Source organism: Hetaerina americana, unplaced genomic scaffold (genome assembly GCF_022747635.1).
Source record: "Hetaerina americana unplaced genomic scaffold, ioHetAmer1.1.p SCAF_69, whole genome shotgun sequence".
In the NCBI taxonomy this organism is placed as follows: domain Eukaryota; kingdom Metazoa; phylum Arthropoda; class Insecta; order Odonata; family Calopterygidae; genus Hetaerina; species Hetaerina americana.
This window is the reverse complement of record NW_027287305.1, coordinates 2,019,359-2,045,078: the sequence shown is the minus strand read 5'-3', so window position 1 is coordinate 2,045,078 and position 25,720 is coordinate 2,019,359. Positions and strand designations below refer to the sequence as shown.

At 36.0% G+C, this 25,720-nt stretch overlaps 1 protein-coding gene across 1 annotated transcript in view; it reads left to right on the top strand.

Moving 5' to 3' along the window:
- LOC139696124 (signal peptide, CUB and EGF-like domain-containing protein 2) overlaps positions 1-25,385 on the top strand; it is a 47,042-nt gene extending 21,657 nt beyond the window's left edge. Inside the window, exons 7-20 of the mRNA XM_071594722.1 lie at positions 5,506-5,817; positions 6,653-6,769; positions 9,700-9,942; positions 12,537-12,659; positions 13,061-13,168; positions 13,277-13,393; positions 15,569-15,827; positions 17,408-17,511; positions 19,025-19,189; positions 20,468-20,629; positions 20,813-21,007; positions 22,251-22,403; positions 22,507-22,586; positions 25,022-25,385. Coding sequence (XP_071450823.1) covers positions 5,506-5,817; positions 6,653-6,769; positions 9,700-9,942; positions 12,537-12,659; positions 13,061-13,168; positions 13,277-13,393; positions 15,569-15,827; positions 17,408-17,511; positions 19,025-19,189; positions 20,468-20,629; positions 20,813-21,007; positions 22,251-22,403; positions 22,507-22,586; positions 25,022-25,168 — 2,285 coding nt within the window. The 3' untranslated portion in view covers positions 25,169-25,385. The remainder of the gene's footprint in view (positions 1-5,505; positions 5,818-6,652; positions 6,770-9,699; positions 9,943-12,536; positions 12,660-13,060; positions 13,169-13,276; positions 13,394-15,568; positions 15,828-17,407; positions 17,512-19,024; positions 19,190-20,467; positions 20,630-20,812; positions 21,008-22,250; positions 22,404-22,506; positions 22,587-25,021) is intronic.
- Positions 25,386-25,720: the final 335 nt, after the last annotated feature.

The following is a 25,720-nucleotide window of genomic DNA, read 5'->3' as shown; positions in this document are numbered from 1 at the left end:
AAGAGTAAAGCCTCTTTCTTAAATCCAGCTCGAAGGTCAGTTGACAGCTCCCCTTCTTCCATACTCCATCCGCCCTGTGCACTCGAGGTGGCCACTCGTTTACTGGACTCTAAACCCCGAATTTCCACGGTTTCCCCCGACAAAAGCGCCTCATGTTTCCATCTATTTTTACATTATCTCGATCGAATGGAGTTGTGAGAAATGGCCTCATCCTTCGACGTGCCCTAAAAAATCGTACAATACGGCCGATCGCTTGGGGTAGTAAGAAAGGTCTGTCTGTGCGCTTTGTGAAACGTCACTCCTCGTAGTCAGTGCAACTAGTGGATATTACCCCAGTTGATCTTAGTTTCTGTTCTGGTTACCGCCAGGGCGTAGCGTACTCAACGTCCGAAGAAAGAAAAGGTGACCAGCATATCGAACTTTCCCGACGATCTTACTTTAAGAACAAAGATTATTATTAGTTTTATTCTTCTACCGGTTAAAACTCTTCCTTTAATGTTCTCCCATACCTTTAAGTAGTTCCGCAGGAATGTTATCTACCCCAACGGCCTTATTGGATTTCAATTCCCTTAATGCGCTTTCCATCTCGCCGTCGAGTAAGCCTGGACTTAAGTTAATCCTCACATTCTCTTTCTATGTCTAAGCTTGCTGGATACATTTGTTTTACCATACAGTAGTTCCTTTATATATTCCTTCCATCTCTCTTGAATCTTCTCTGGTTCAACGCATATTTTTCCTGAGTTATCATTGACTATTATCAGAGATATTCAGTGTTTTACCTTCTTGTATTGTGCAACAATGCCACCCATCCTTGGTAAACTTTCCATATTTGGGCCCTGCATTTTCCACCATGGGTTTTTCGCCCTATTTGTTTCCAGCCTCAGTTAATTGCTGAACTCTGTATACTTCCTTATACCTATTTCTTCAGTTTGCATTCTTTCATTTCCTTTTTTTCATCCATCTTTCTTATAATCTCGTAAGTAATCCATGGAGGATAGAGCTCTGAATTGATGGTAAAATTTCAGCAATTTTTAAAATGTGGAAGGGATTGAAACTGCCACAAGTTCATCTTCAAGATGATTCAAATCATCAACCTATTCCCTTTCGAATCTCAAGATGCCTTAATTTTATCACTTGAAAAATCCATGAATATTGCTCATAAAGTTTTCATTTTCAAAAATAATTCATCAGCTCAGACTACTACATTAATAATATCCTTCTTTTAATTCATAATTGCTTTTCAGCATTTTTACCATTTATTATAAACAATCCAATAAAAACTACATTCAAAGCACAGCAGAAATTATGATACAGAATACATTTTTCTTTCACCTATACTATATGTAACTTATGCTTGGAAGAAGTTCGGCCAATTCCAAACAAAGAATAGTTCATGCTAAGGTGTTCATGATAAAGAAGAGACTACTTCTTTGTTCAAATAACACCCAAGGTTGCAAACAAGGAAGCAGTCCATCAAAATGTTTGAATGGAGCATGTCACTTCATGATTTAGACAAAGAATAGAAGAAAATAAAAGAAGAAAATTTAGATTTAAAAATAGAAGCAGCCTCTGAAACATGGTTCTGAAGAGGAGAATGCTGAAGATTAAATTGACAAACAAAGTGTTGAACAAGGAATTACATGGAGGAAAAGGAGAAGATGAAGGGAAAATTTTTGAGAGAACTCCACAACAAAGACAAGAATTAGATTAGATTGAATTGGATGCACCTTGAAGCATATATGGATTAGTGAAAAACATAATATAAGAGAAAAGTGAAGGGTACTACCAGTGAGGAAGGCCAAGATGCAAGTTTATAGGACAAATTAAAAAGGATTTAAAGCAGATAATTTATCATGGATTTAGAGTATGATCACTGGATATGGAACAATGGAGGGCCAATCTTAAGACTGAAATACTGATGATGACTTGTTATTTTTACATAAATCAATAGGTAACCACCACAGTAATCAACTAGTATGTAAGTTTGATAGGTGAGGGTAGATTTAACCAAATATTAAGCCCAACAGCATGTGAAATTCGCAATATAACAGGGTATTAATAAGAGGGGGATGTTCCTTTCACTGAGCCTCAAATGGCTTTCCTGGAATATTTAGCTACCCAAAATCATTACGTTTGGGTGAAGCTGAGGGTGCCCAGAGGTGCCACTCAGGATCAAACCCAGGCCCACCAGTCAGTTTCCCAACATTCTATCCATCCGACTAATGCATTCCTAAAAAATAGGCACTGTTTTCATCCAAAGAAAATGGAGTGGGTACAAAATTTAAAAATATGAAAAACGTTTATTTACAAAAATTTTACAGCTTTCATTTTAACAGTTCATAAGGATATTTATTCACTCGGAGTGTAACAAATTAAAAATTCATTATGGCAAAGAGCCACCTCTTGTCAGGCACATAAAGTAACATTATTAACTTCTTCAGTCATGTCATTCCTCTGTATTGAGACAACCATCATGGATAGTATGTGTTTGAAAACAAGCATCTTCATGATACAAGCAGCAAATAACATAATCCATCATTTTCATCGATAGGAAAAGAACTTCCTCACCTTTGGAGTCATCAATCGTTTTCATTTTCAAAAATAATTCATCAGCTCTGACTACTACATTAATAATATCCTTCTTTTAATTCATAATTGCTTTTCAGCATTTTTACCATTTATTATAAACAATCCAATAAAAACTACATTCAAAGCACAGCAGAAATTATGATACAGAATACATTTTTCTTTCACCTATACTACCTTGATCAAAAAGTTCCCGGAATAACCACCGTGTGGCGCTCCCATCGTTCCGATTTGAGTTCTGTTTTTTTTGTTAAATTGGTACATCTGTTGTTGATATTCCCTTTAAATCTTAGTGTCATAACTTGACATTTGCAAAAGTTACGTAGCCAAGAGTACATCTATCTCTGTGTGTGTTGGCGATTTTTTACAATTTCAGAAATGGATTTAAATTTGCAACAACGAACTTGTATTAAATTTTGCGTAAAAAACGGATTTAGTGGCGCACGGACGTTGGAAATGTTGGAAAAGTGTTTCGGCAACGATTCTCTAAAAAATACGGTCGTTTACCAGTGGCACGAGCGGTTCAGAAGTGGTCGTGAGTCAATCGAAGATGATGAACGCAGTGGCAGACCATCGACATCGAAAGTCGGTGAAAAAATTGATAAAGTAAAAGAAATGTTGGTCAATAACCGCAAATTAACCATCAGAGAAATAGCGGAGGACTTGAACATTGCCTATGGATCCGCCCAAGACATTGTGGTTAATGATTTGGGTTTCCGTCGTGTAGCAGCAAAGTTGGTGCCAAAAGACCTCAATTTCATGCAAAAAAGAGACCGTGTTGACGTCGCAAAAGACATGATTTGCGAGGCTGAATCCGATCCCACATTCATCAAAAGGATCATTACTGGAGACGAGACGTGGGTTTATGAGTACGACACGCAATCCAGACATCAGGCAAGTGAATGGCGTTCACCAAATGAGCCGAGACCAAAAAAACCACGTCGTTTTCAGTCAAAAAAGAAGGCAATGCTGACGGTTTTCATGGATTCAACGGTGTCATGAATTTTTGCCAGAAGGCCAGACAGTAAACAAAGAGTATTATTTGGGCGTTATGAGACGTTTGCGTGAAGCAATTCGCCGAAAGAGACCAGAAATGTGGGCAGAAAACTCGTGGATTTTGCACCATGATAACGCACCGTCGCACAGTGCTATCATTATTCGTAATTTTTTGACGAAAAATGCAACAAATACCATCCAACAGCCACCGAATTCACCTGATTTGGCTCCCTGTGACTTCTTTCTGTTCAATCGAGTTAAAAAAACCATTACGGGGAACGCGTTTTAGCAGCCGAGAGGAAGTAATGGAAAAATCGCAGGAAGCACTGATGGACATACCGAAAACCGAATATAAAAAATGTTTCGAGGATTGGATCAAGCGCTGGCATAAGTGTGTTGCAGTCGATGGGGATTACTTTGAAGGGGACAATATAGATTTAGATGAATAAACTTGTATTTTTAATTTTCTGAATAAATTCCGGGAAATTTTTGATCAAGGTAGTATATATATATATATATATATATATATATATATATATATATATATTATATATATATATATATATATATATATATATATATATATATTTATAATAGATGATTTCGTCAACGTAACACGGAAGTGTTGAATAATAAATTGGACAGCAACAAACAATATAGAAACACATAAAAAGAACATACACGTTATTTGTTGATCATTTTGACGGAATTCTGCTCTGTCTTCATTGGAAGATAGAGAAGTAATGACTGCTGGAATAGTACAGGTGCGGGGTGTGAGAGAAAGGGAAGGAGACCAGGGGAAGGGGAGAACGGGAGGTGGAGGAGGGGTGAGAGGAATGGTTGGGGAGAGGAATAGGTCTTTGAGGATGAATTTGAGGGACTCAATTCCCCTTTCACTGCAAGGGATTGCCTTTGAAAGATACTCCTCATCTATCTGAAACATCAACTTCATTTGTGAACAAACCGGAACCCAAAAATCATGTTGTTTTGGTATGAGAAATCTCTAAACCCCCCATACACAAACATATTTCATGTGCTATTTTCCTGTTTTGAACATATGGGTGGCATCCAATGGAATTCTCAATTTTGCTTATCGTAATCATAATGTTATTCAAAGAACTTCTCTTGCAATGGTAGCTGTGGGATTATCCATTTACTTCCTCAAGATCAGTAACTTGAACTCCAGGTCCACCTTCCTTTGAAATTGGTTTTCTTCACTCTTTAAACATTTCCTTGCAATGCTGCTATCTTACAGCTGTATTATAAGACCAGACTCTCCATAAACATTCTGTAGTATTAGATTTGCTCAGACAAGAACAGAATTTTGATGCAGGATTGTATATGTATTACATCCATTGTTGCAGTAGGTGACGTGAATATTTTTCAAATTGAAATGGCTTCTGCTGACACCATACTTGAGTCAAATCAATGAAACTCGTAACCAGGTATACATTACAAATTCAGCCATAATTGTGGCATATGATAAAATTTCTCCACAGCAAATTGTGTAAACATAAACAAATATGAGCCATATTTATTGAACAGTCCTCATATAGACAAAAAACTGTAACTGTTTTCTTTATTTCTCACGTTATATTCTTAAAAATATTTTTCATGAATGGCCAAAATAATTTAGCATAAAATCTACAAAGTTACCTTTTTTCCAAAAATATATTGAAGTTAAACTGGGATCGGCTTCTATTTGAGCATGTAAATAAATGTGATTCAGTAAGCCATGGTTCTTTTTTCCGTTGAGAGAATGATTTAGCCTTAGAACATGTACTCATGTCCCCTTATAATATAGTATCTCCTTGACTGAATGTTATCATTATCTCTCCTCCCTCCTCAGCAAAGTTTCTTTTCTGGGAATATCTTGAGGGGCTCACTTTTGGCTAAGTGGTGAAGTTTGTCACTCTTTTCCAGCCGGGTCTGACTCCTGCCCTGCTTCCCTTGGGTGCAGGTACGGCTGTGAGTTGGACTTCTCCAGCCACGTTGGTGCCAGGGTTGGGATTCGCTGCTCTTGCCCTCGGGGATATGCCCTCGACGAGAGGGACATGAAGTTGTGTGTGCCCACCTGCAGCATTGGGAATGGTGGATGCCAGCATGTGTGCCACGATGCTGCTTCCACTGCAACCGGTCCTGCTCGCAAGGGAGTTGCTCATGGAAACTCAAGGAGACCCTCATGCTCCTGTCAACCAAAATACCTCCTAGGGGCGGATGGAAGGACTTGCTATGGTATGCAGTACCTATAGTTAGAATAGTATCATTAGACAGTAGAAAATCACAAGAGATGATATTACTTAACTTGGATTTATAATGTGTGTTTCTGAAATATTACCGATGACTTCCAAACCTCAGGGTCAAGAATTTTTCATTAAAGAATCCACATATTTTGTGTCAATTAGGAAAGATTATTTCAAGATGGGAATGGAAATTGACAGCTAACTTTGGCGAATAAAAAATAATTCAGGAATAAGACATACACTATGCCTTAATATTGATTTTTACTAAGAAGAAACTTTGAAAGTTTAACGCAACAAACAGAAATAAATTTATAATCATAAAAAAACAAAGTGTAATGACATAAGTATAAGACTCATATTTTTCCAATTGCAAGGGATTGAAAACCAACTCTAGTTTTATTTTTGAACCCTAAGAAAACCAACCCTACAGCAAAAATCAATCAATATTAGTGTATTTTCTTCACCAAATTAATATTAAAAATATGGTGTTATCTATGCACACCAATGTTTCACTTGGGATGCAATCCAAACAGTTCTGATTCTTGCTTCAAGTGTTTTTTTGAGCTCCCAATTTTGGAACTGAGTTGGGAAGACTTTGGTATGTTGCACAAAAATCTTTGTTTAGCTAATATCATTTGAAGTCGAGGCTCAACTCCAAATCTTTAAAATGCTATAGTTAATAGGTCTGAATTTGAGAATAAAAACTGTTCTGTATTTGAACAGCATAAGTTTTAATGTGGTTGAAAATCTATGCCATCTAGGAGATGAATATTAAAATATAGATACCGATATATACAATTCAGAATAATGACTTGCTGTAATTCCAGCTTCCTGTTCTGTAAATAATGGTGGATGTCAGAAGAAATGCACCACTACAATGAAAGGAGTTGTTTGCAGTTGCCCCATGGGATACATTTTGAATGAAGATGGAAAAACTTGCTCAGGTAATTGACTTTATAAATCCAAAAAAAATATCCATGTAAACTACAAATATATGATAATCTGTGTGAAAGCTTTGCTATCTGTGGATTATATACCATATTTCTGCTCACCAATAGACTGGAGACTGTGGCTTCAGATCTGTTTCATATGAGGGCTGTATCTGTTAAAGATAAAAATAATTTTTCAAGCACTATCCATTTTAAACCTTGACTCTTATGCAGCACCCTAAGGTTATTAGCTATAGCAAAATCTTTGCTCTGAACGGAGGAAAACCTTTTTTTTTATTAGGGTGGTGGATGAAGGACAAAAAACTAAAACTAAAGGAAATTTCAAATTGAGAAACTTTGTAATTTTCAGTAGCAAGAAGGAAAGTTTAAATATAGTATTTCAGAAATGTGCTAAGTGTACTGTCAATGTTTTGAAATTAAGGTAATCGTGAAGTAGTATATTGAAAGAAAAAGATAAATGTATATTAAGTAAGAATTAAAACATTTGGTGTGTATGAAAGTAAATAAGCAAAATGTGAAATTTTATTCAGATATTTATAGTCTTGAAATACAGACCATAACCAAATAAATATGGGTACAGCATGATGCATTTCACTACACTATAGAATCATCATGTTCACATAATAATGGCACAGTATAGTCGAAGGTATGATTTCTATTTGGTCGTGTGAAGTTTTGGATAAACATATTTTAACCCCTACATTTGTTAGCTTCTCCTAGAAAAAACATAACCTAACATCTCTTGCGATGTAAATCCTTCTTCAATTCTGTTCACTTCCTTCCTCCCTTAATTCTGTTTTACATGTTTATCCTTTTCAAACCCTTACCTCACATAAAATATAAGAACTTGAGTTCTATGACCTCATAAATTAATAAAATAAAATGAAAACTCCTTTAGCCGTAATAAGTTAGCACCACTCATCTCGCAATGAAAAGAAAATTTTGTTTTGATGATTTGTGGGAAAATAAATTCCATGGCAGTGACCAATCACAAGCTCTCAACCAAAACACCCATCTGCAGTAGTTTGCAGGAATGTTACTTCCTCCCTACTGACCAAGTACAGACACAAACACTCAAACCCAATTGGGATCATTTACAGGGTTAAAGGGACTCCTTTAAGGATACCTGGGTTTATGAAAAGATAGTCACTATCTGTGACTGTTTATTAGGTATAAATTCTGCCCCAAGGACAAACCACAGGGCTGACAAATTCACAAGCACTCAGGAAAACAATCACTTACACAGGGCCTCACCACTGGGAGAATATTACACAAATTGAGCAAAGTTAGCAAAAAATAGGGAAACACAAGAGTTAGTGACGGATACTCATATTTTGCCTAAAATTTAGCCCTCCTCAGCGAACTGGAAGAGAAAAGGACTTGTAACAAAAAGTTATAAGTTAATTGGGCCACGGACAAACATTCAATAGATACACTAAGCTTAAGAGGAGCCAAAATCAAAGTAAAGGCAAAAATTGGAGGGATCAATGATGGTAAGGGGGGGGGGGGGAAATGGGTAAAATGAGGTAATTTAAGAGGGAAAATTTAAGCGGGGGTAAAGCGGTACTTGTAAAAGCAAAATAATAGGAACCAATGATGGTAAAGGGGGAGGGGCATTGCAGTGGGCAGGGGGAAAGCGAGTGGGGGGGAACCGAAAAGAAGGAGGTGATTATATTAGAAATCCTTATTTCAAAATAGAGAAAAGGGATGAGTAAGGACGTTATACTCACTATACTTTCCTACCTCACTAACATTCCCCTATCTATGCCACAGTTTTCAACATTGGGATCAGGATGGTGCAGTGGCTAACATACTGGCTTCCCACCTAAAGAGCCCAGGTTTGGATCCTAAAGATATTTTTCAGTTGTATCCCGATCCTTACTTGAGGCTCTTTGTGGAGGGCACTTTGAGTTAGTACGTCATCCGTTGGATGGGACGTTAAGCTGTGGACCCCTTGGTGCCTCTTGTTAACAGTAGGCTAATGTTGATACCGAGTTTCACTCCACCCTTCATCCTTTCCTATCCATTCCCTATGGGGCAAATGACCTCAGCTGTCGGATGCCCCACCCCCTAAAAACTGCAACTACAACTAGTTTTCAACATTACATCACTTATTAAAGTAATATGCGTCTACCTTAACTGCTTCCTTTGGATTTCTACCAGCAATCCCCTATACTCCCTTTTCACCAAGCCTAGTATACTTCTGTTTGTTTTTATTTCCATCCTTCCCCACACCCACATTTCAAAAGCCTCCAATCTATGCCTATCATCCTGCTTCAATGACAATGTTTCCGCGCTTTACAAAATTATGCTTAATACCAAAGTTTTCACAAAATTTTTCTGAACATCCTTCTTAACGTCCCTGTCATCAATTCTCTCCTTCTTATGAAAACATCTTTGTATAACAAAATTCTCCTTTGGTAATATCCCTGTTACTTTAACCATCTTGGTCCAAAACACCTTCAAGATAGGTAAACTGCACTACTTGTTCATTCTTTTGCCCGATAACTTTAATGTTTATTTTAGCTTTCTTCTTTTCAAAAATACCATATTCTCTGTTTACATTAATCTTCATCTCATACCTGTCACACTGATATACTAATGAACTTTGCTATAATCGAAGTTCCTTGGCAATCTAGCCAACTAAAGCTTGATTATTCTCAAACTTAGTGATTATAATGGATTCCCCATCTGCTTTCAATTTTGCCTACAGACCTTTCCAAGTCTTCCTTACCAGTGGGAAGGGAGCAAATATATCTTGCAGCATTTAAAAAATTGTGGAAAACAAACTTCTTTTTCAATAGGTATGGATATCAAGAACTTTAATCAAGTTGCATGTGACTCTGTTTATGTTAGGTAGGAAATGATATTTTGTGAATATATAAACAGTGTAGATACTAAAACTGTTATTTTAATATTTTCAGATATTGATGAATGTGTCAGTGGAAACGTAACATGCGAATATGGATGCGCGAACAGCATTGGAAGTTTCGAGTGTCTATGTCCATCAGGTTATCGGTTGAATCCAGCCGATGAGAGAACTTGCTTGGACATGGATGAATGTTCCATTGAAAACACATGTGAGCACAAGTGCATCAACACTCCTGGCTCTTATGTGTGTGAATGCAAAGCAGGATATCAGAGTTTTGGAATCTCACACTGTGGAGGTAAAAATGAGCTCATTCATTTGTTTACTTATACTTTGATGGTTATAAAATTTGAGGAATGGCATCTTCTATTTCTCAGTTAGCAGAATAGAAATTGGGTTCAGGACTAATTGCTACCTGTCAGAAAATTCTGGAAAATTCATTGAAACAATTATTTGGAGTTTTATTAATTCTCTGGTAAAAGACCTCACTTAACAATGAAATAAAATCACCACGAATTATTCCACTCATTAGTGCTTGAATCTTCCTATTTTTATTAATTTTTCAAACATCCCAAAGAAGTACAAAACTTAAACTTGTGAATGGGTAAATGTAGTTGATCACCTTTGGAACCTTAAAATATTCTGTTTCCCAATTTGATCATATTTCCTTTGCCACTTATTGAGTGTTATTGAGAACTTTTACCTTTGGAAGAGAATGTACTTACTTCTTACTTGAAGTAGTTAATCTATCAAGGCATACTCTTAAACTCAAAATTTCAGAGTTTAAGAGGACGCCTCGATAGCTTAACTGACTGAAGCTCTTGGCTGGGCATTGATGGATCCAGGTTCCAATCCCAGTCTAGACAAATGATTTTTACACTCTGAAATTGTTGCGTTGATAACTTACTTAGAGCTCTCATTTTAAAGCTGTGCTCCTGTTTGTGGTGCACTCCGATGAACCAATTTTCAATGAATATTGCTAGCAGAAAAGCCATGTTAATACATTCTTTTACAATCTGAAAGACTGCCTGGAATGTAGAAGCTATTCAATTATGCCACTTGGCAGGAAAGTATATGAGGTCAATTACAGGAGACTCTATTTAATAATTTGTTTGTATTTTAAATGAAATGTTTTAAAGTGGTACAAGCATAGATGTTCAAAAATCATCCGTTTATTTAACTAAAATGTAATGTTAACATATCAATTTATTTGTTAAAATAATCAGTTCAACCCAGTAATTTACCAATTCTAAAAACCTTTCACTTGTGGATCAATGCTTAAGTCAGTTTTTCTTCAAGCACTTGACAAAAGCAGAAATTTTTCGCTTAAGTTTCTTTGCATTATTTTACATGTTATTAAAGACATAGAATTCAAATGGAAAACTCGATGACCATTTAATGACTTTTTTTATGAGCACATTCATATTAAAATATGAAGGAAGATGTGGTAGTTCAGTGGGCAGAGCATTAGACTAATGACTGGAGGACCTAGGTTCAATTCCTGGAGTTACCTCTGGGAACCCTCAGCTTTACCCAAACTCTGTGATTTTTCAGGTACCAGAGTTAGGTGAGTTCTGCCTGAACCTATCAAGCCAACCTTTTGGTTGACAGCTCTGGTTTGGGATTAAAATTGGACAAAAACCAAAGCACGTAGAACAGTTTAACAAGTAATTGATGTTATTCTATTGTTTCAGGCTTCACTTCGTGGAAGTAATTGATATCCATTATTGAAATAGAAAGAAAGACTCGTACTTTTCCACAGATTTTATTATACGGCACGACGCGTTTCACCGACTTGATGCCGCAAGTCGGTGAAACGCGTCGTGCCGTATAATAAAATCTGTGGAAAAGTACGAGTCTTTCTTTCTATTTCAATAATGGAAGTAATTGATGTATTTTTCGACATTTTAGATGCAGATTCATGTTCATAAAGTTTCTCTAACATTGGGATATGTACTCTTTTCATCACATGCTGAAAGGGTTTCTACATTTAATTACATATAAGTTCAATATAACATATTTAATTTTGTAAAATAGACACTTTTACACCCTTCATCCCAATTTTTGGGCCAGATTAGACAAAAAAATTTAAAATTAGAGTAGTTGGAAATGATTAAACCCTTTGTCAGATGTACCATGGATTTTATTAGCAGTTATAATGCCAGTGAGCATTTGAAATGCTACTTTTCTTAATACTCCATTAACCCTGTACATTGGTACAGGTCTGTAGATATCAGGGTTGGCTGTGATCCATTCCTTATTGGTTTTTTTCATCTTCTCGTCAATCTGTACCCTCCCAATCCTCTTTTGTTTCACCTTGATTGATTGCAATGACAGGCTGTGCTGTAACCCTTCTTTGCAATCCTTGAACAAACAGTCCACATATAATTCACCTTTTAAGCTACTTTTCTGAAGCATTTAGCAAGAATTTTTCAACTCCCCTAGCGATGAACCACACTTGCAGTTTTGCCATATTAGCCTGAATATAACGTGATGTGTTTGGCCCAAATTCATAATGAAAAAAAACCACACATTAACTGACAGCCATAGGAAAAATTCTTTGAATTTCACAGGGCCATGCATTGTATCATAAAGAATAAAGGTTAGCATTTTTTCCATTGAATTTACCATAAGTTTCTATTCATTTTATTCTGCACAGCTTTTGTTTGTATTTTCCTATTGAATTCCCTGATTCTGTTAAGATTTGGTTTGTTATTCAAATCAATGTTAACTAACAATTTGATGATGGAATTTGATTCTCATATGTCTGAATTTGGATAACATGAATACAGAGAATTTCCTCCAATGATTTGACCAACATCAGACCTTGGAACTTACCTCTAAAGGGATTAAAAAAAAAAGAATTGGCTTAATTTGAACTTTCTCTTTCAGATATAAATGAGTGCTACATTAACAATGGAGGTTGTAGCCATAAATGTATAAACACTCCTGGGAGTTATTATTGTGGATGTCACATGGGATATCAGCTTCATCCGAATGGAAAAGATTGCATAGGTAAGCTTACAAATATTTTTAGTTGTGACTTTGTAAAATTATGAAAATATAATTAAGAGAAGTGGTAAGAAATTTTAAAAACAACAACTTTATGATTCTTCTATTCTTTGAATTTTGGATGTATTATGTATTCATGTATAATTATGTATTAAGATCAGATTTTCCTGGAACCTGTACTTCTGAAGAATTTAATTGCTATTAATCTATCTGGCATGCATGGAGTACCTACTATTTCTTTTGTATTTTATCGTTTATTTCTCAAAGTAAATTGTCATCATATTGGATTTTAAATTACTATATGAATGTAAAGATGAATTTAGTGCTACTATGCCCTAGAGGCAATGACTCTTTTCCTGAAAATTATCAGGTGCTGTGTGAAAAATAAGCTCATTTCGTCTCAGGAGTTGAAACCTCAAATTCGTTCTCATGTGGGCAGCAGTTGAAATACCAAACCGTTTCTGGAGAAACCTCGACAGAGATAGCACATCAAGGTGTTTCAAGATGTCAAGGTAAATGCATTATTTAGCTTTCATCTTCTTTCACATTGAGAATATCATGGATTAAGTCCTCTGCAGAAGGAAAATGTCATGCTGACTAAAACTCCTTATTAATTGCAGATTCAGTTTCGTCGACAAAGTATTTGATGACCGCCAGATTTTTCTTCACTGGTACCAAATGTACATCATTGGCACAGATGAAAACAACAGCGGAGGCCTTAATTGAAGAGTTAAATGGTATTTATAATTTATAGTCATAGCTAATGTAAATATTAAGTAATGAGAGAGATCAATGAGAAATTTTATCAATGAATGAAAATTGGTGATTCATCTCAATCACTTCAACACATCCACCTGTGAAATATGCAGTTTATATACAGCATTGCATCCCTAAGAGACTCCCTTTTATGATATCAGGCACACCAAATTGACACTAATGGCCTTAGTAACAGTTTAAGTCATGACATTAAAAGGGTTAAGGTGAACTTTTCAAGTACTGGAATATTTCAACTGCACCCTATGGAAAGTACATATGAAAATAATATAACTGAGAACCTTTTTTATTTAAGAAAGTACGAGGCCAAAAATATATTACTTTCAAAATTTTTTGTTGGCACTCCCTAACGTAGTAGTCATCAAAAAATGCCCAAATAAGGATTCCATTGATAGAACTTAGGAAGCAGTGGAAAGAGTTCTGAATAGAAATATTAAATAATTACCCAAAATTAAATCACGAGTAATGAAACTAGATGGGAGCAAGTAAGGCAGACATCTCGCAAACAAATGTTTACCATTAAGTAGATTTGCTAAATATAGTGGATCCTATTTAATTCAAACCATTTTGTTTTTTGCAGTAAATACAAATAGTTTTAATAAATGCAGTAACCACATTCTGTGGATATCTTCAGCTATTGCAATAAACTAAAAAAAATCAATGAAATCAAAAAGTCCCTGCAACCTGCAACATTGGATCTATGATTGGTTTTTATTTCATTTGAAATATATTATGAGCTCTCCAATTGATAAAAATTTTTTCCTATTGCTATTTTGTAATCACATCATTGCCAGAAATACCTAGATCAATGAATCAAAGAGGACAACTAAAATGTGGTTGATTAACCATATTGACGTTTACTGAAGACATTGTGGACCGAATTATAATTTATCTGTACAATCTACAAAATCAAACTATGTGCATCTCACATGAATTATTATGGTAGATTGCAATTATTTAGCTCAAGTAGGAATGGCTCTTTTCCTAGGGGTAAAAAACTTTATTAAGTTTCGCCAGAATACCTGGAAAAAATTATTTCATTGGAACTATTTAAAATTGAAATTCAAAAAATTTTTTTGAAAAACTTAGTATTCTATGCATACAGGTTCTGTATGTTCTATAGAACCTGTAAGTTCATTCAGCATTCTAAAGAGATGTGGTAATTATGCATAATTGCATATGATTTTATTCACTAACTAGTGCTCACTATGGCAATCATACAAGTCACAAACATGACTTCACCTGCAGAATAATATAGCAAAACTCAATAAGCATGGCCCTAGGTAACTGGGGATATGACTGTACAACAATGTCCGTATTGTAATATGAAATGCCAGCTCTATTGAATCATTCAGAATGAAAGTAGACACGTTCTTGATAAAAGAATCCTTCTTTTCTCTGGAAGACTATCTGAATTGAAATTTAAAAAAAGTTTAACCTTAGTTTCTAGTTAACTAAATCATCGCAAGCATATCATAACCCCTTGTTATAATACATGCCATGGTCACCATTTTGTATTATTATTTTCATTATTACATTGCATATCTTTGATTCGGGGGTGAGATGGTGTGGTGGCTAACGTACAGGCTTCCCACTGCGAGGGCCTGGGTTCAAATCCTGGAGACAACAAATATTTTTCAGCGGTATCCCGATCCCTGCTTGAGGTGCTTTGTGGAGAGCACTTTGAGTGAGTACGACGTCTGTCAGATGGGACGTGAAACTGCAAAGCCCTTGGCAATTTCGACAAGAGTTGGCTAATGCCGATGCCGGGTTTCTCTCCACCCTTCCTTTTGCAACCATCCCTAATGGCGCAAATGACCTCAGCTATCGGTCGCCTCCCATAAAAACTACAAACTACTGCGTCTTTAATTCTTTGTGTGCATATATTTATTTTGAATACCGTTGTCATTCTTTTATTATATTATATTCATCTATTACCATAAGAGTGCATGCAATATTTTTGTGATGCTTTTGTATTTGGCATCCCTCATATCTCAAATATGTTCTTTCCATTGTCTCCCTATGATCAAGAATCCATATAAATAATGATAGTATTGTTCAAAAAGTATTCTGTGGAGGAAAATTGGTTATTGGTCTTAATTATGTCTCACAGACACACTTTATTATCATATTTCCAGCAAAAAACATGCAGAACTGCTCCCGGGACTGCAGGCTCCAGGTGAGCAGGGTCAGGTGTGAGAACTCAAAGAAAGTGCTGAAGAAATTGGGGAAGGACAAGGGGGATGTCATCAGGGTTGTCTTCCAAATCGTCTCACGGCCATCAAACAGCTCTGAGTCTTGTGCTGGCAGTTGTGAAAGGAAATCAGCATCAAAGGTGCTTTGGCAAGCTGCAAACCACCTTAAGAAATCTCTGAATGGAGCACGCTTCTCTGTCAAGTAAGATTTTGGCCAAACCTACCAACTCCTAAAGTGAGTCATTCAACTTCCACTCCTTAAACAATTCTTTTCAACATTATAATAGAAATGAGTGGGTGTCTTATTCCTTAAGTTCCTTAGATTCTGTAATCTACTGGAGTATTTTAATACTTATTGTGTCAAAGAATATTGCACCATTCCAAAAATAATTGACCAAGTTGACCCCATTCACCCATGTGATTTGACTATAAAAATAACTCTTAAATGAGGAGCTGATGTACGAGGGTCATCCGGAAAGTAGTACCCGTTCGTGCCGCATGAAGTGCTGACGACGCGAGTAGCCGCTGGACGAGGTCAGATAGCTTCAGTGGCTTGTCTGCCTTCTCTGAGCCAAGTTGCGTGACGCTAGCATTGCCTGTGTTGTTTCTGTGATTGTTTACAATGTTTAAAAAAATTGAGAACGCCGCCAGTTGTGAAGTGAGGGCAGTGATTAAATTCCTCAATGCAAGAAACGTTCGCCCATGTGATATTCATCGCCAATTAAAGGAGGTGTATGGAGACAATGTAATGGACGAGTCGTCTGTTCGGCGGTGGTGTCGCAACTTCAACATGGGGAGGGGGAACACACACGACGATGAGCGTTCGGAGAGACCGTCTGTCATTACAGACCAACTGGTGAGCTCAGTTGACGAATTCGTGAGGAACGATCGGCGCGTCACAATTGATGACATCTGTGAGCATTTTCCCAATGTTTCTCGAACAATTGTTCATGAAATTGTTAAACACCATCTGCATTATGCAAAAATTTGTGCAAGATGGGTCCCTCGCGTATCTCAATGAGCTGGCGGCGAAGGACTATGCAGCAGGAATACAGAAACTTGTCACACGTTATGACAAATGCCTTAATTTGCTTGGAGATTATGTTGAGAAGTAGTTTAAAGTATCCTCTTTCAAATAAAATTTTTTATGTTTGTTAATATTTACTTTTGTGTCTTTATTTCACGAACGGGTACTACTTTCCGGATGACCCTCGTAGAAAACCTCTGAGGGAGGTCATTTGAACTACATTATTATTTTGAAGTCTACCATTTAAGGTAGGTTTTGGATGGACACAAGATGGAATATAGCTACATTCCTTAACTTTGTTAAACAAGGCACAACCTGACTGCAAACAATAGATAACCCCTAATTCAATTCCACATACCTCCTTCCTCCCTTCATTCTGTTTGACATCCATATCCTATTCCTCTCCCTTCCCCGCTTGCCTAAAATCCTCACCTATATCAATCTTTAACATCTAATTGCCAATGAAAATTCTTTGTATCTCCTTGCCTACTTCCTTTGGATTTCTCAGAACAACTCTCTCTCCTCCCCAAACCATATCATTTTACATATGATGTTTAAAATCATGTTAAATTTGAAAATAATTGCACAAATTCAGGAATCTCAATGCATTCTGCAGCGGATTTTGTTGTGCTCATGGAAAAGCAAGTATTCAAAAGTAATGTCAGGCACTTTAAATGTTATTGATTTTGATATTTTATCTTTATTAGTTTAATATTCCATTAATTTACAATTATTTTGTTTGAATTTGTCCACAGACCACTGGATGAGGAGCTTGTTATCATCCCTAGGAGTTTTCATGCCCGAAGAAGTATTCAACAGTCATGCCAGGAACAGTTTAATTCCACCAATGAAATTTGTGGTAAATATTTAAGTGTATATAAATTATATATATATATATATATATATATATATATATATATATATATATATATATATGATTTCCACATTTATATATATATATATATATATATATATATATATATATATATATATACATACATGATTGACCTTATCTTTAACTCCTAGGCTAAATTGCATCATTGCAGTGAATCCAAGAATATCAGATTAATTTTTTTAAAAGACTGCCACACTGTGCTTTTTTAATTTTAAAAAGAAAAATTTTTTTCTAAAACAAAATTTTAAATCTGTCATTTGATTTCAATATAATTATAGCCAAGGCATATTTTCTCAATGCAATCAATTCAATTAATGTCAATTTATTACTAGTAATGAGGATAGAAAAAGAAACTTTGCACTTCCACTTAGAGATTAAATACTTCACATGACCATGGTTTCGATGCTGCACATCATCATCACCTGAAACCATGGTCGTGTGAAGTATTAAATCTCTAATTGGAAGTGCAAAGTTTCTTTTTCTAACCTCATCATGAAGGAATTCCACAGAGTTAAGCCTGAAACTGTTGTTTATCATTACTAGCAGTTTAAAATCACTGCCTATGTTCTAGTAAAATCCTGTCTTGTTTTGGTGAATCTGCAAATTAAGAGCAATCTAATCTCTCAAAATATGAAATGGCATTTCTAAGCGTCATATTATCCAAGAAATATATTAATAATTATACGAGTGATTTTACAGAAAAAGTTAAATATCTTGTTCATAAAATTGGAATCTCTATCACTCTAGTATGAATATAAAAAGGCGAATTTCTAAAACCCAACATTTAATTCACTATCAGTGACAGTAGGTGAATGCAGGAATACAGGAATCACTAATTAAATAAATGTCAAAAATATTGTTTTCTATGATGTACCATACATCCTGGCCGATGTCTACGATGAATAAATGTCGCTTTTATATGTACCTGCTAATTTTTTTCCCATACTAAAAAGTCTTTGTTCTTTTCCAAAGTCTTTTTAGTATGGATATAAAATACTGTGACCACAATGTGAAGCCTGAAACAGTAGAATATATGTTAATTTTTTGTGGAAAATATACAATATTCTTTGTATTAAGTGTTAAAATCGAAATACTTCCTTTTGTGACCCATTTTTTCATTAATTCTGAGAATCAGTGACAAAAACTTACATATGAACCTATTTAATTTATAGCCACCCTGCCATATTGCTGAATTTGGTATTTATCTTTAAATATATTCTCACAAATAAAAGAGGCAATATTTTGATTAGAAAAATGATACATATTATGATTAATAATTCATTTATTAACTCTTTCTAGTCATATTTCTTAATAATGCTGACAATTCTTTGATTCGACCTTGTTGGTGAAGTAAATGACTGCAATCTAAGCTCAATCATTGGGCCATTAATCTGTTTTAATTGGTGCTTAAAATGATTGATCTAATGTTCAGAGTCAACTTCTAACCTTCAGGCTGTTAATTGTGATTTCTTACCAGAATTCTGCCACCCTGGAACATTTTCTGCAAACGGGCAAGTTCCTTGCGAGCCGTGCCCAATGGGGACTTACCAACCCGATCGTGGGCGGCTTGCTTGCATTGACTCGGGAGCCAAACACAGCTCTGCAACAGGAGCCAGGTCATTCACTGAGACATCAGCATCAGGTGAGGCAATAAGATGGATGCAATCCTATTGATGAAACAACTGGTTTCTCATCCATACTCCCTTATAATGTGGTGATGTAATTGAAGAGTTGATTAGCTATTTTCTTGTCTTATTAGAAATCCAAACAGATTGAATCAAGGTATGTGGAAGAATATTGTGTTCTGCATCAAGTACCTACCTTTACTGGTGGCAATTACAAGCTACAAAGGTTACAGGGAATTACCAGACCACAATCCTTAAAATCTGAAAATATGCCATCTGTTTTCAGCAGTAAATTGAAACTATATTAGGTGTTTTTCAGAAAGGAGATGCCATTTGTTTCATTGACAGTGTTTTGGAGAACATATTTTGTGATTTTGTTTACTTTCATATGTCAATTGTTGTATGATTTTATATCGTTTCTATGACAGCATTTTGGTAAACATTTGATTTGTTGTTTATATTCAACAGATTCAGACGAGATGTAGTGGAAGTTCATCACTATGAGAAAAACAAAATTTGCACTTTTCCAAAGATTTTCCACAGAGGTCTTGCACCTGAAGATGGTTTGATGAACTGAAACACGTTGTAAGTTACAGATAAATCTGTTGACAAGTGCAAATTTTGTTTTTCTCATAATTTGTTGTTTAACTTACTTTGGTATCTCAACTTTTGATGGGATCTCCATTGTATGTCAATTTTTCCAAATATTTGAATTTTGATTGCCTTGGGTATGTGCTAAATGGTTAATGTTCCTTTGACATTCATAGATGTTCAGGGGCTCTATCTTAAAACATTTTTGAATAATTTTCTCATAGATACAGTAAACTCTCAATTACCCATTCTAAATTCCATTAGTATGGTGGAGCAAAAGTAATAAAGAAATAGGGATAATTGAAATACGCAGACAAAATGATCGCGATATATATAAATGAATATTAACCAATCATTTAATAAGTCCTGGTACTTATTGAATGGGACATTAACCTGAATTTATATTTATCGATATTTACATTGACTACCTTGAAAAGTAGATGAGTCATTGAATGATGGGTTGTCTGCCAAAATATTTCATTTTGTTCCATGAAAAATGCCACTGACTGGTATTTTTAATTGCATAGAGGTTACTATAATAATTACTACTACCACTGGAGTAATGGAAGTGCAATTTATTTGAGCTGACTTGGATTAAAATTGATTTTACATTCAAATTTTTAAACACTCAATTTAATTGAGATCCATAATCCTCTTAAATTGTAGACCTAAATCAAGTATTAATTTACCAAATTATGTTGCAGAGCTATGTACACCAGGATCATATTACAGCAAGGAGTTGAAATCCTGTATTTCATGCCCCAAAGGCACATACCAACATCGCAGGGGACAAAACTTTTGCATTCCTTGCCCAGGAAATTCATCTACTGACTACTCTGGTAGCAAGCATGTCGATGACTGCAAAAGTATGATAAAAATAATTAATAACTGCATTAAATTGTTGCATAAATTGAACTCTTGTAATTATATTATTTACAATTATGGTTTACACGTTGTTCTATATATTTATGCTTGTATTTACATTAAAAGTTTTATATATCTGTAGTTATAAATACATATTATTATAAAATTCTGATTACTTTTTTCAGGGAGCAACTGTGTTAGTTTTATTAATGATCTCTTTGGTGTAATTGAATCACCAAATTACCCAGGAAATTATCCAAACAATATTGATTGCACATGGATAGTAAAACCAGGAAGGGGACGGAGGCTGTTGGTCATTGTTCCTGACATTAAGCTGGCCAATGATAAATGTGGTGATTACCTTGTAATGAGAAAATCAAGTGAGTGATGAGTGGTGAACTAAAATTTGATTTGAGTTAAAAATGCATTGGATTAACTTTTCAAGGGGATGTTAACTCATGATGAAAAACGTTTTTAATCCATAATAATGAGGATGGCTGAGGAGTTCATCAAATTGGCATGGAAGTAGGTAGGGTTGGGAGCTCTTAAAATAAGTTAATGTGTTGATGATCAAGAGTTTATTGACCAACTTGTCAAATAGTTATAGTTATTACTTAGTGCCTTGCAGAATCAGTGTGATAGGCAAGGGATGAGGATTAATAATAGGAATGAAGGTAATGAGATTCTTTAGAAGTATGAAGGCTAAAATAAACTTAAAATGTTGGACAGCATTAACCAGAGCAACCAGAAAAATTCATTTATTTAGGAACTGTTTTGGACAAGGGTGGGTTGAGTGAATCAAAATAAGATTTGCATTAGTTAAAGAAGCATTTACAAAGAGTTGATGATGGCTGTATTACGTAAATACCCTATTTCCTGTCTCATAAGATAAACAGTGGTTTTTTAGGTTAGAGTTTGTTAAAAAGTATTTGGATCAGGCCAAAATGAATCAAAATCTTTCAATATTAAAACTTACTGTAAAGAAAGTGGAATTGTTGCATTAAAAATAGGAGCACTTCCCACTATATGGTATGTGAAATTCACATATAATCAGGGTATTAATTAGGGGGGCTGTAGATCATTTCCCTTTGCCTCCTATCATTTCCCAGAAAGATCTGTTACCAAAAAATCACACAGCTTGGATGAAGCTGAGGGTGCCCCGAGGCATCCCCAAGTAATGAGCCCGTGCTCTCTGGATAATAGCCCAGCAGTCTACTCAATGGATGCCTCCTGTTTGCAATCATTAGTTTAATAATGAGGTGCATAATTACCTATGCGGTGGATATGCAATTTATAAAATAAAGATGAATAAAAGTATTATTCAAAAGTAAAAAGATTAGAAATGATTGAACTATGTATAGTAAGGGATTTGATTGGTGCTGGTGGCCAGTGAATTCCCTCTCTAAGGGTTTGGGTTTGAACCCTGGTGGTGACAGGATTTTCCAAGGTGTCCCAATTCATACTTTTGGTGCCATGTGATTGGCACCATTCTACAGATGAGATTTTGAGCATTGTGAAACCCTTGGTATCTCTTGCTGATATGAACGTTCCTATTAATGAGTGAACTAAAATAGTTTTTTGTGTTTATGAAGCATTAAAGTTAGTTTTATTAATTTATTTTAGAGTCACCTTACTCCGTCACCACATATGAAGCTTGTGAATCATCCAATCACCCAATAGCTTTCACAGCAAGGACCAAGAGACTCTGGATGCAATTCAAGTCGGATGGTAATAACACATCTACCGGATTTCACATACCGTTTGTCACTTACAATGGTGAGGGAATGTTTTCATTGATGCACTTCTGCTATACTTTATGGCAGATCAATTACAAAAATGTTTAATATATATATATTTGTATAATTCATTTCCCACTCAGAGGAATATCAAGCACTAATAGAAGATATTGTGCAAGACAGCAGACTTTATGCATCTGTGAGCCATCTGAGGATACTTCAGGTACGTTCTGTCATGCTTGTTTTATTCATAATTCAGTCCGTGTGGACTATGCTTTCGAAAGGTTTGTCAGCATCCACCATTGTAATGAGAATTGAGGAAAGGCAGTAAGTGTTCATTGTTTTTGGCATTCATTTACTGGCTAGCATTTAGTCTGGAATAATCTTATGTCACTTCGAGTGGCTGGAGCGCACAGCAGCCATTGAATGCTGGCATAACAAAAGCTTTAAACCCTTCCTCAATATCTTAACATTCTGGTGACTTGTCTGCAAACTTCTGCAATTGATATTATGCATGTGTATATATTATTTTTTGCTTACCTAGAAAGGAAGAAATATCAGGTTTATTCTAATTTGGCATTCTGCTTAAGGGTAAAGAAATGAAATGGTTTTAAATAGTTCATACAAGGTCTGTCCCAAAAGTAGTAGGACTGAGTCGATTAACAAAATCTTTATTGCCAGAATTAATACATTCACTTTAAAAGTCTTCCAAGGAGCACCCTTGCGCGTCCACAGACCACTGCCAGCGAGTTTTCCACGCCTCGCATGCCTTCTGAAAGGCAGCCCCCAGAATGCTGCTAAGCTCCCTCATTGTGGCCTGTCATAATGCTTCCACCAAGCCATGGTGACATCCTTTCAGCATGGATTTGAGGTGGGGGAAGAGGAAGAAGTCTGGTGTGGCAAACGTCAGGGCTGTAGAGTGGCTGAGGCAGGGTTGCCACGTGCGAGTTTCCTTTTATTTGCCCGAGAGCACTTGCTGCACCAACTGCGCACACACCTTTCTCATACCTGTGTTTTTGGTCACAAGTTGATGGATATCACTTTTAGGAATACCAAGTTCATCAGAAACCAAGCGGACACTTAATCTGGGATCCCTGTTCAACAAATTCTTCACTCTTGCAAGATTTTTGTCACTTTTTGAGGTTGAAGAGTATTCTGAATGCTCCATCTCTTCAATATCTTCTCTACTCTCCCAAAACAATTTGTGTCACTCAATAACACCAATTTACCCATGGCGTTATCACCATAAGCTGCCTTGGGCATGCCATGAGTCTCTTTCCCGGTTTTTTATGCAAAATTTGATGGTGCAGTGCTGTTCCAATAACCATTTCATGATGGAGTATAATGAGGTCACATTGTAGAGGTTTTGCAAATGAACGATGAGTACTTTGCAAAGGCTGGATGTCAACCGCCACTGGCTTCTAATTTTTCCTGAGACTCCCCTCCCTTGAACTCAGCCAGAGAATCTGCCACTTGTCCGTCTGTCTATCCGGGAAAAAATCAGTCCCACTACTTTTCGGACAGACCTTGTATGCAACTGGACTGGAAAAAATAAAAACTGGAAAATTCAAGAAATAATTGCTAAAAACTGCCCTTTCATGTGATTATTCCTATTTCTCTAAGTAGTTTATTGCTGATTGAAATAATGTAGGGGGGATCGAGATGGTGAGGTGGCTATCGTGCTGGCTTCCCACCCAGAGGGCCTGGGTTCAAATCCCGGCGGTGAAGAATGTTTTTCAGTGGTATCCCGATCCCTACTTGAGGTGCTTTGTGGAGGGCACTTTGAGTGAGTACACCGTCCGTCGGATGGGACGTTAAGCTGCGGACCCCTTGGAGCCTTTCGTTAAGAGTAGGCTAATGCTGATGCCGGGTTTCTCTCCACCCTTCATCCTTTCCTGTCCATCCCCTATGGCACAAATGACCTCAGCTATCAGTCGCCTCCCCAAAATACTACTACTACCAATAATGTAGGTTTATGTAAATATAACATGGGTCTACCTGGGGATCTAAGTATTTTTTTTCAAATCAAGGTTATGCGAGGGTATGCAGTCATCAGCATAGATATTTCTCTGTATCTGTGACCACCTCATGTTGCAAATTTTGGGGTCTCTATCCATTTTCCAATTTCAAAAAGACATTTAAATTTCACAAACGCATACATGAATGACCCCAGAAACAAAGAAATGACCTTGATGATGACGGCCCAGTTTGTTGTCTACTGTTTTCTACCGGCTATAAAGAATACATAATTGCATTGAATTGACAAGTTTCTTGTTAAATGGTGCTCGGTTGCTTCCTGTTGGAATTTCATTGTTAAGAACAGTATTAATTTTGAGAATTATGCTGGTAGCTAGCAGAAATAGCCATTTTTTTGCTTTTTCTTCCTGCAATTTAATAATCATGCTATTTTGAGCTGGCTACCAAGATAAACACTGAGCTATGAAGGTATTAATTATATTACCTCAAGCTATACTGCTTTATTTTGTTTTCTTAGCTATGTTGGGCATGCATAGAAAGTATGGGTTTCTTTGTAAAAATTGATGAGTTCAGAAGTAGATAGGTTACTAAGAATAATCATAAACTTCTACAATTATATAGTAGAAACATGATGCTTTCTTTGTGTGTTGAATTGATCATAAGACCACTGAATAATTTCAGGATAGAAAATTGCTGATGGCTTTGATGGAAGTCATTGCACAGCCGATAAATTACTACAAGTATGCCAATGATCAAAGGAAGATACTTCCAGGCTCATTCATTCGATTGATGACTCCAAAGGTGAGGAAGTTCTTTTCCTATCGATGAAAATGATGGATTATGTTATTTGCTGCTTGTATCATGAAGATGCTTGTTTTCAAACACATACTATCCATGATGGTTGTCTCAATACAGAGGAATGACATGACTGAAGAAGTTAATAATGTTACTTTATGTGCCTGACAAGAGGTGGCTCTTTGCCATAATGAATTTTTAATTTGTTACACTCCGAGTGAATAAATATCCTTATGAACTGTTAAAATGAAAGCTGTAAAATTTTTGTAAATAAACGTTTTTCATATTTTTAAATTTTGTACCCACTCCATTTTCTTTGGATGAAAACAGTGCCTATTTTTTAGGAATGCATTAGTCGGATGGATAGAATGTTGGGAAACTGACTGGTGGGCCTGGGTTTGATCCTGAGTGGCACCTCTGGGCACCCTCAGCTTCACCCAAACGTAATGATTTTGGGTAGCTAAATATTCCAGGAAAGCCATTTGAGGCTCAGTGAAAGGAACATCCCCCTCTTATTAATACCCTGTTATATTGCGAATTTCACATGCTGTTGGGCTTAATATTTGGTTAAATCTACCCTCACCT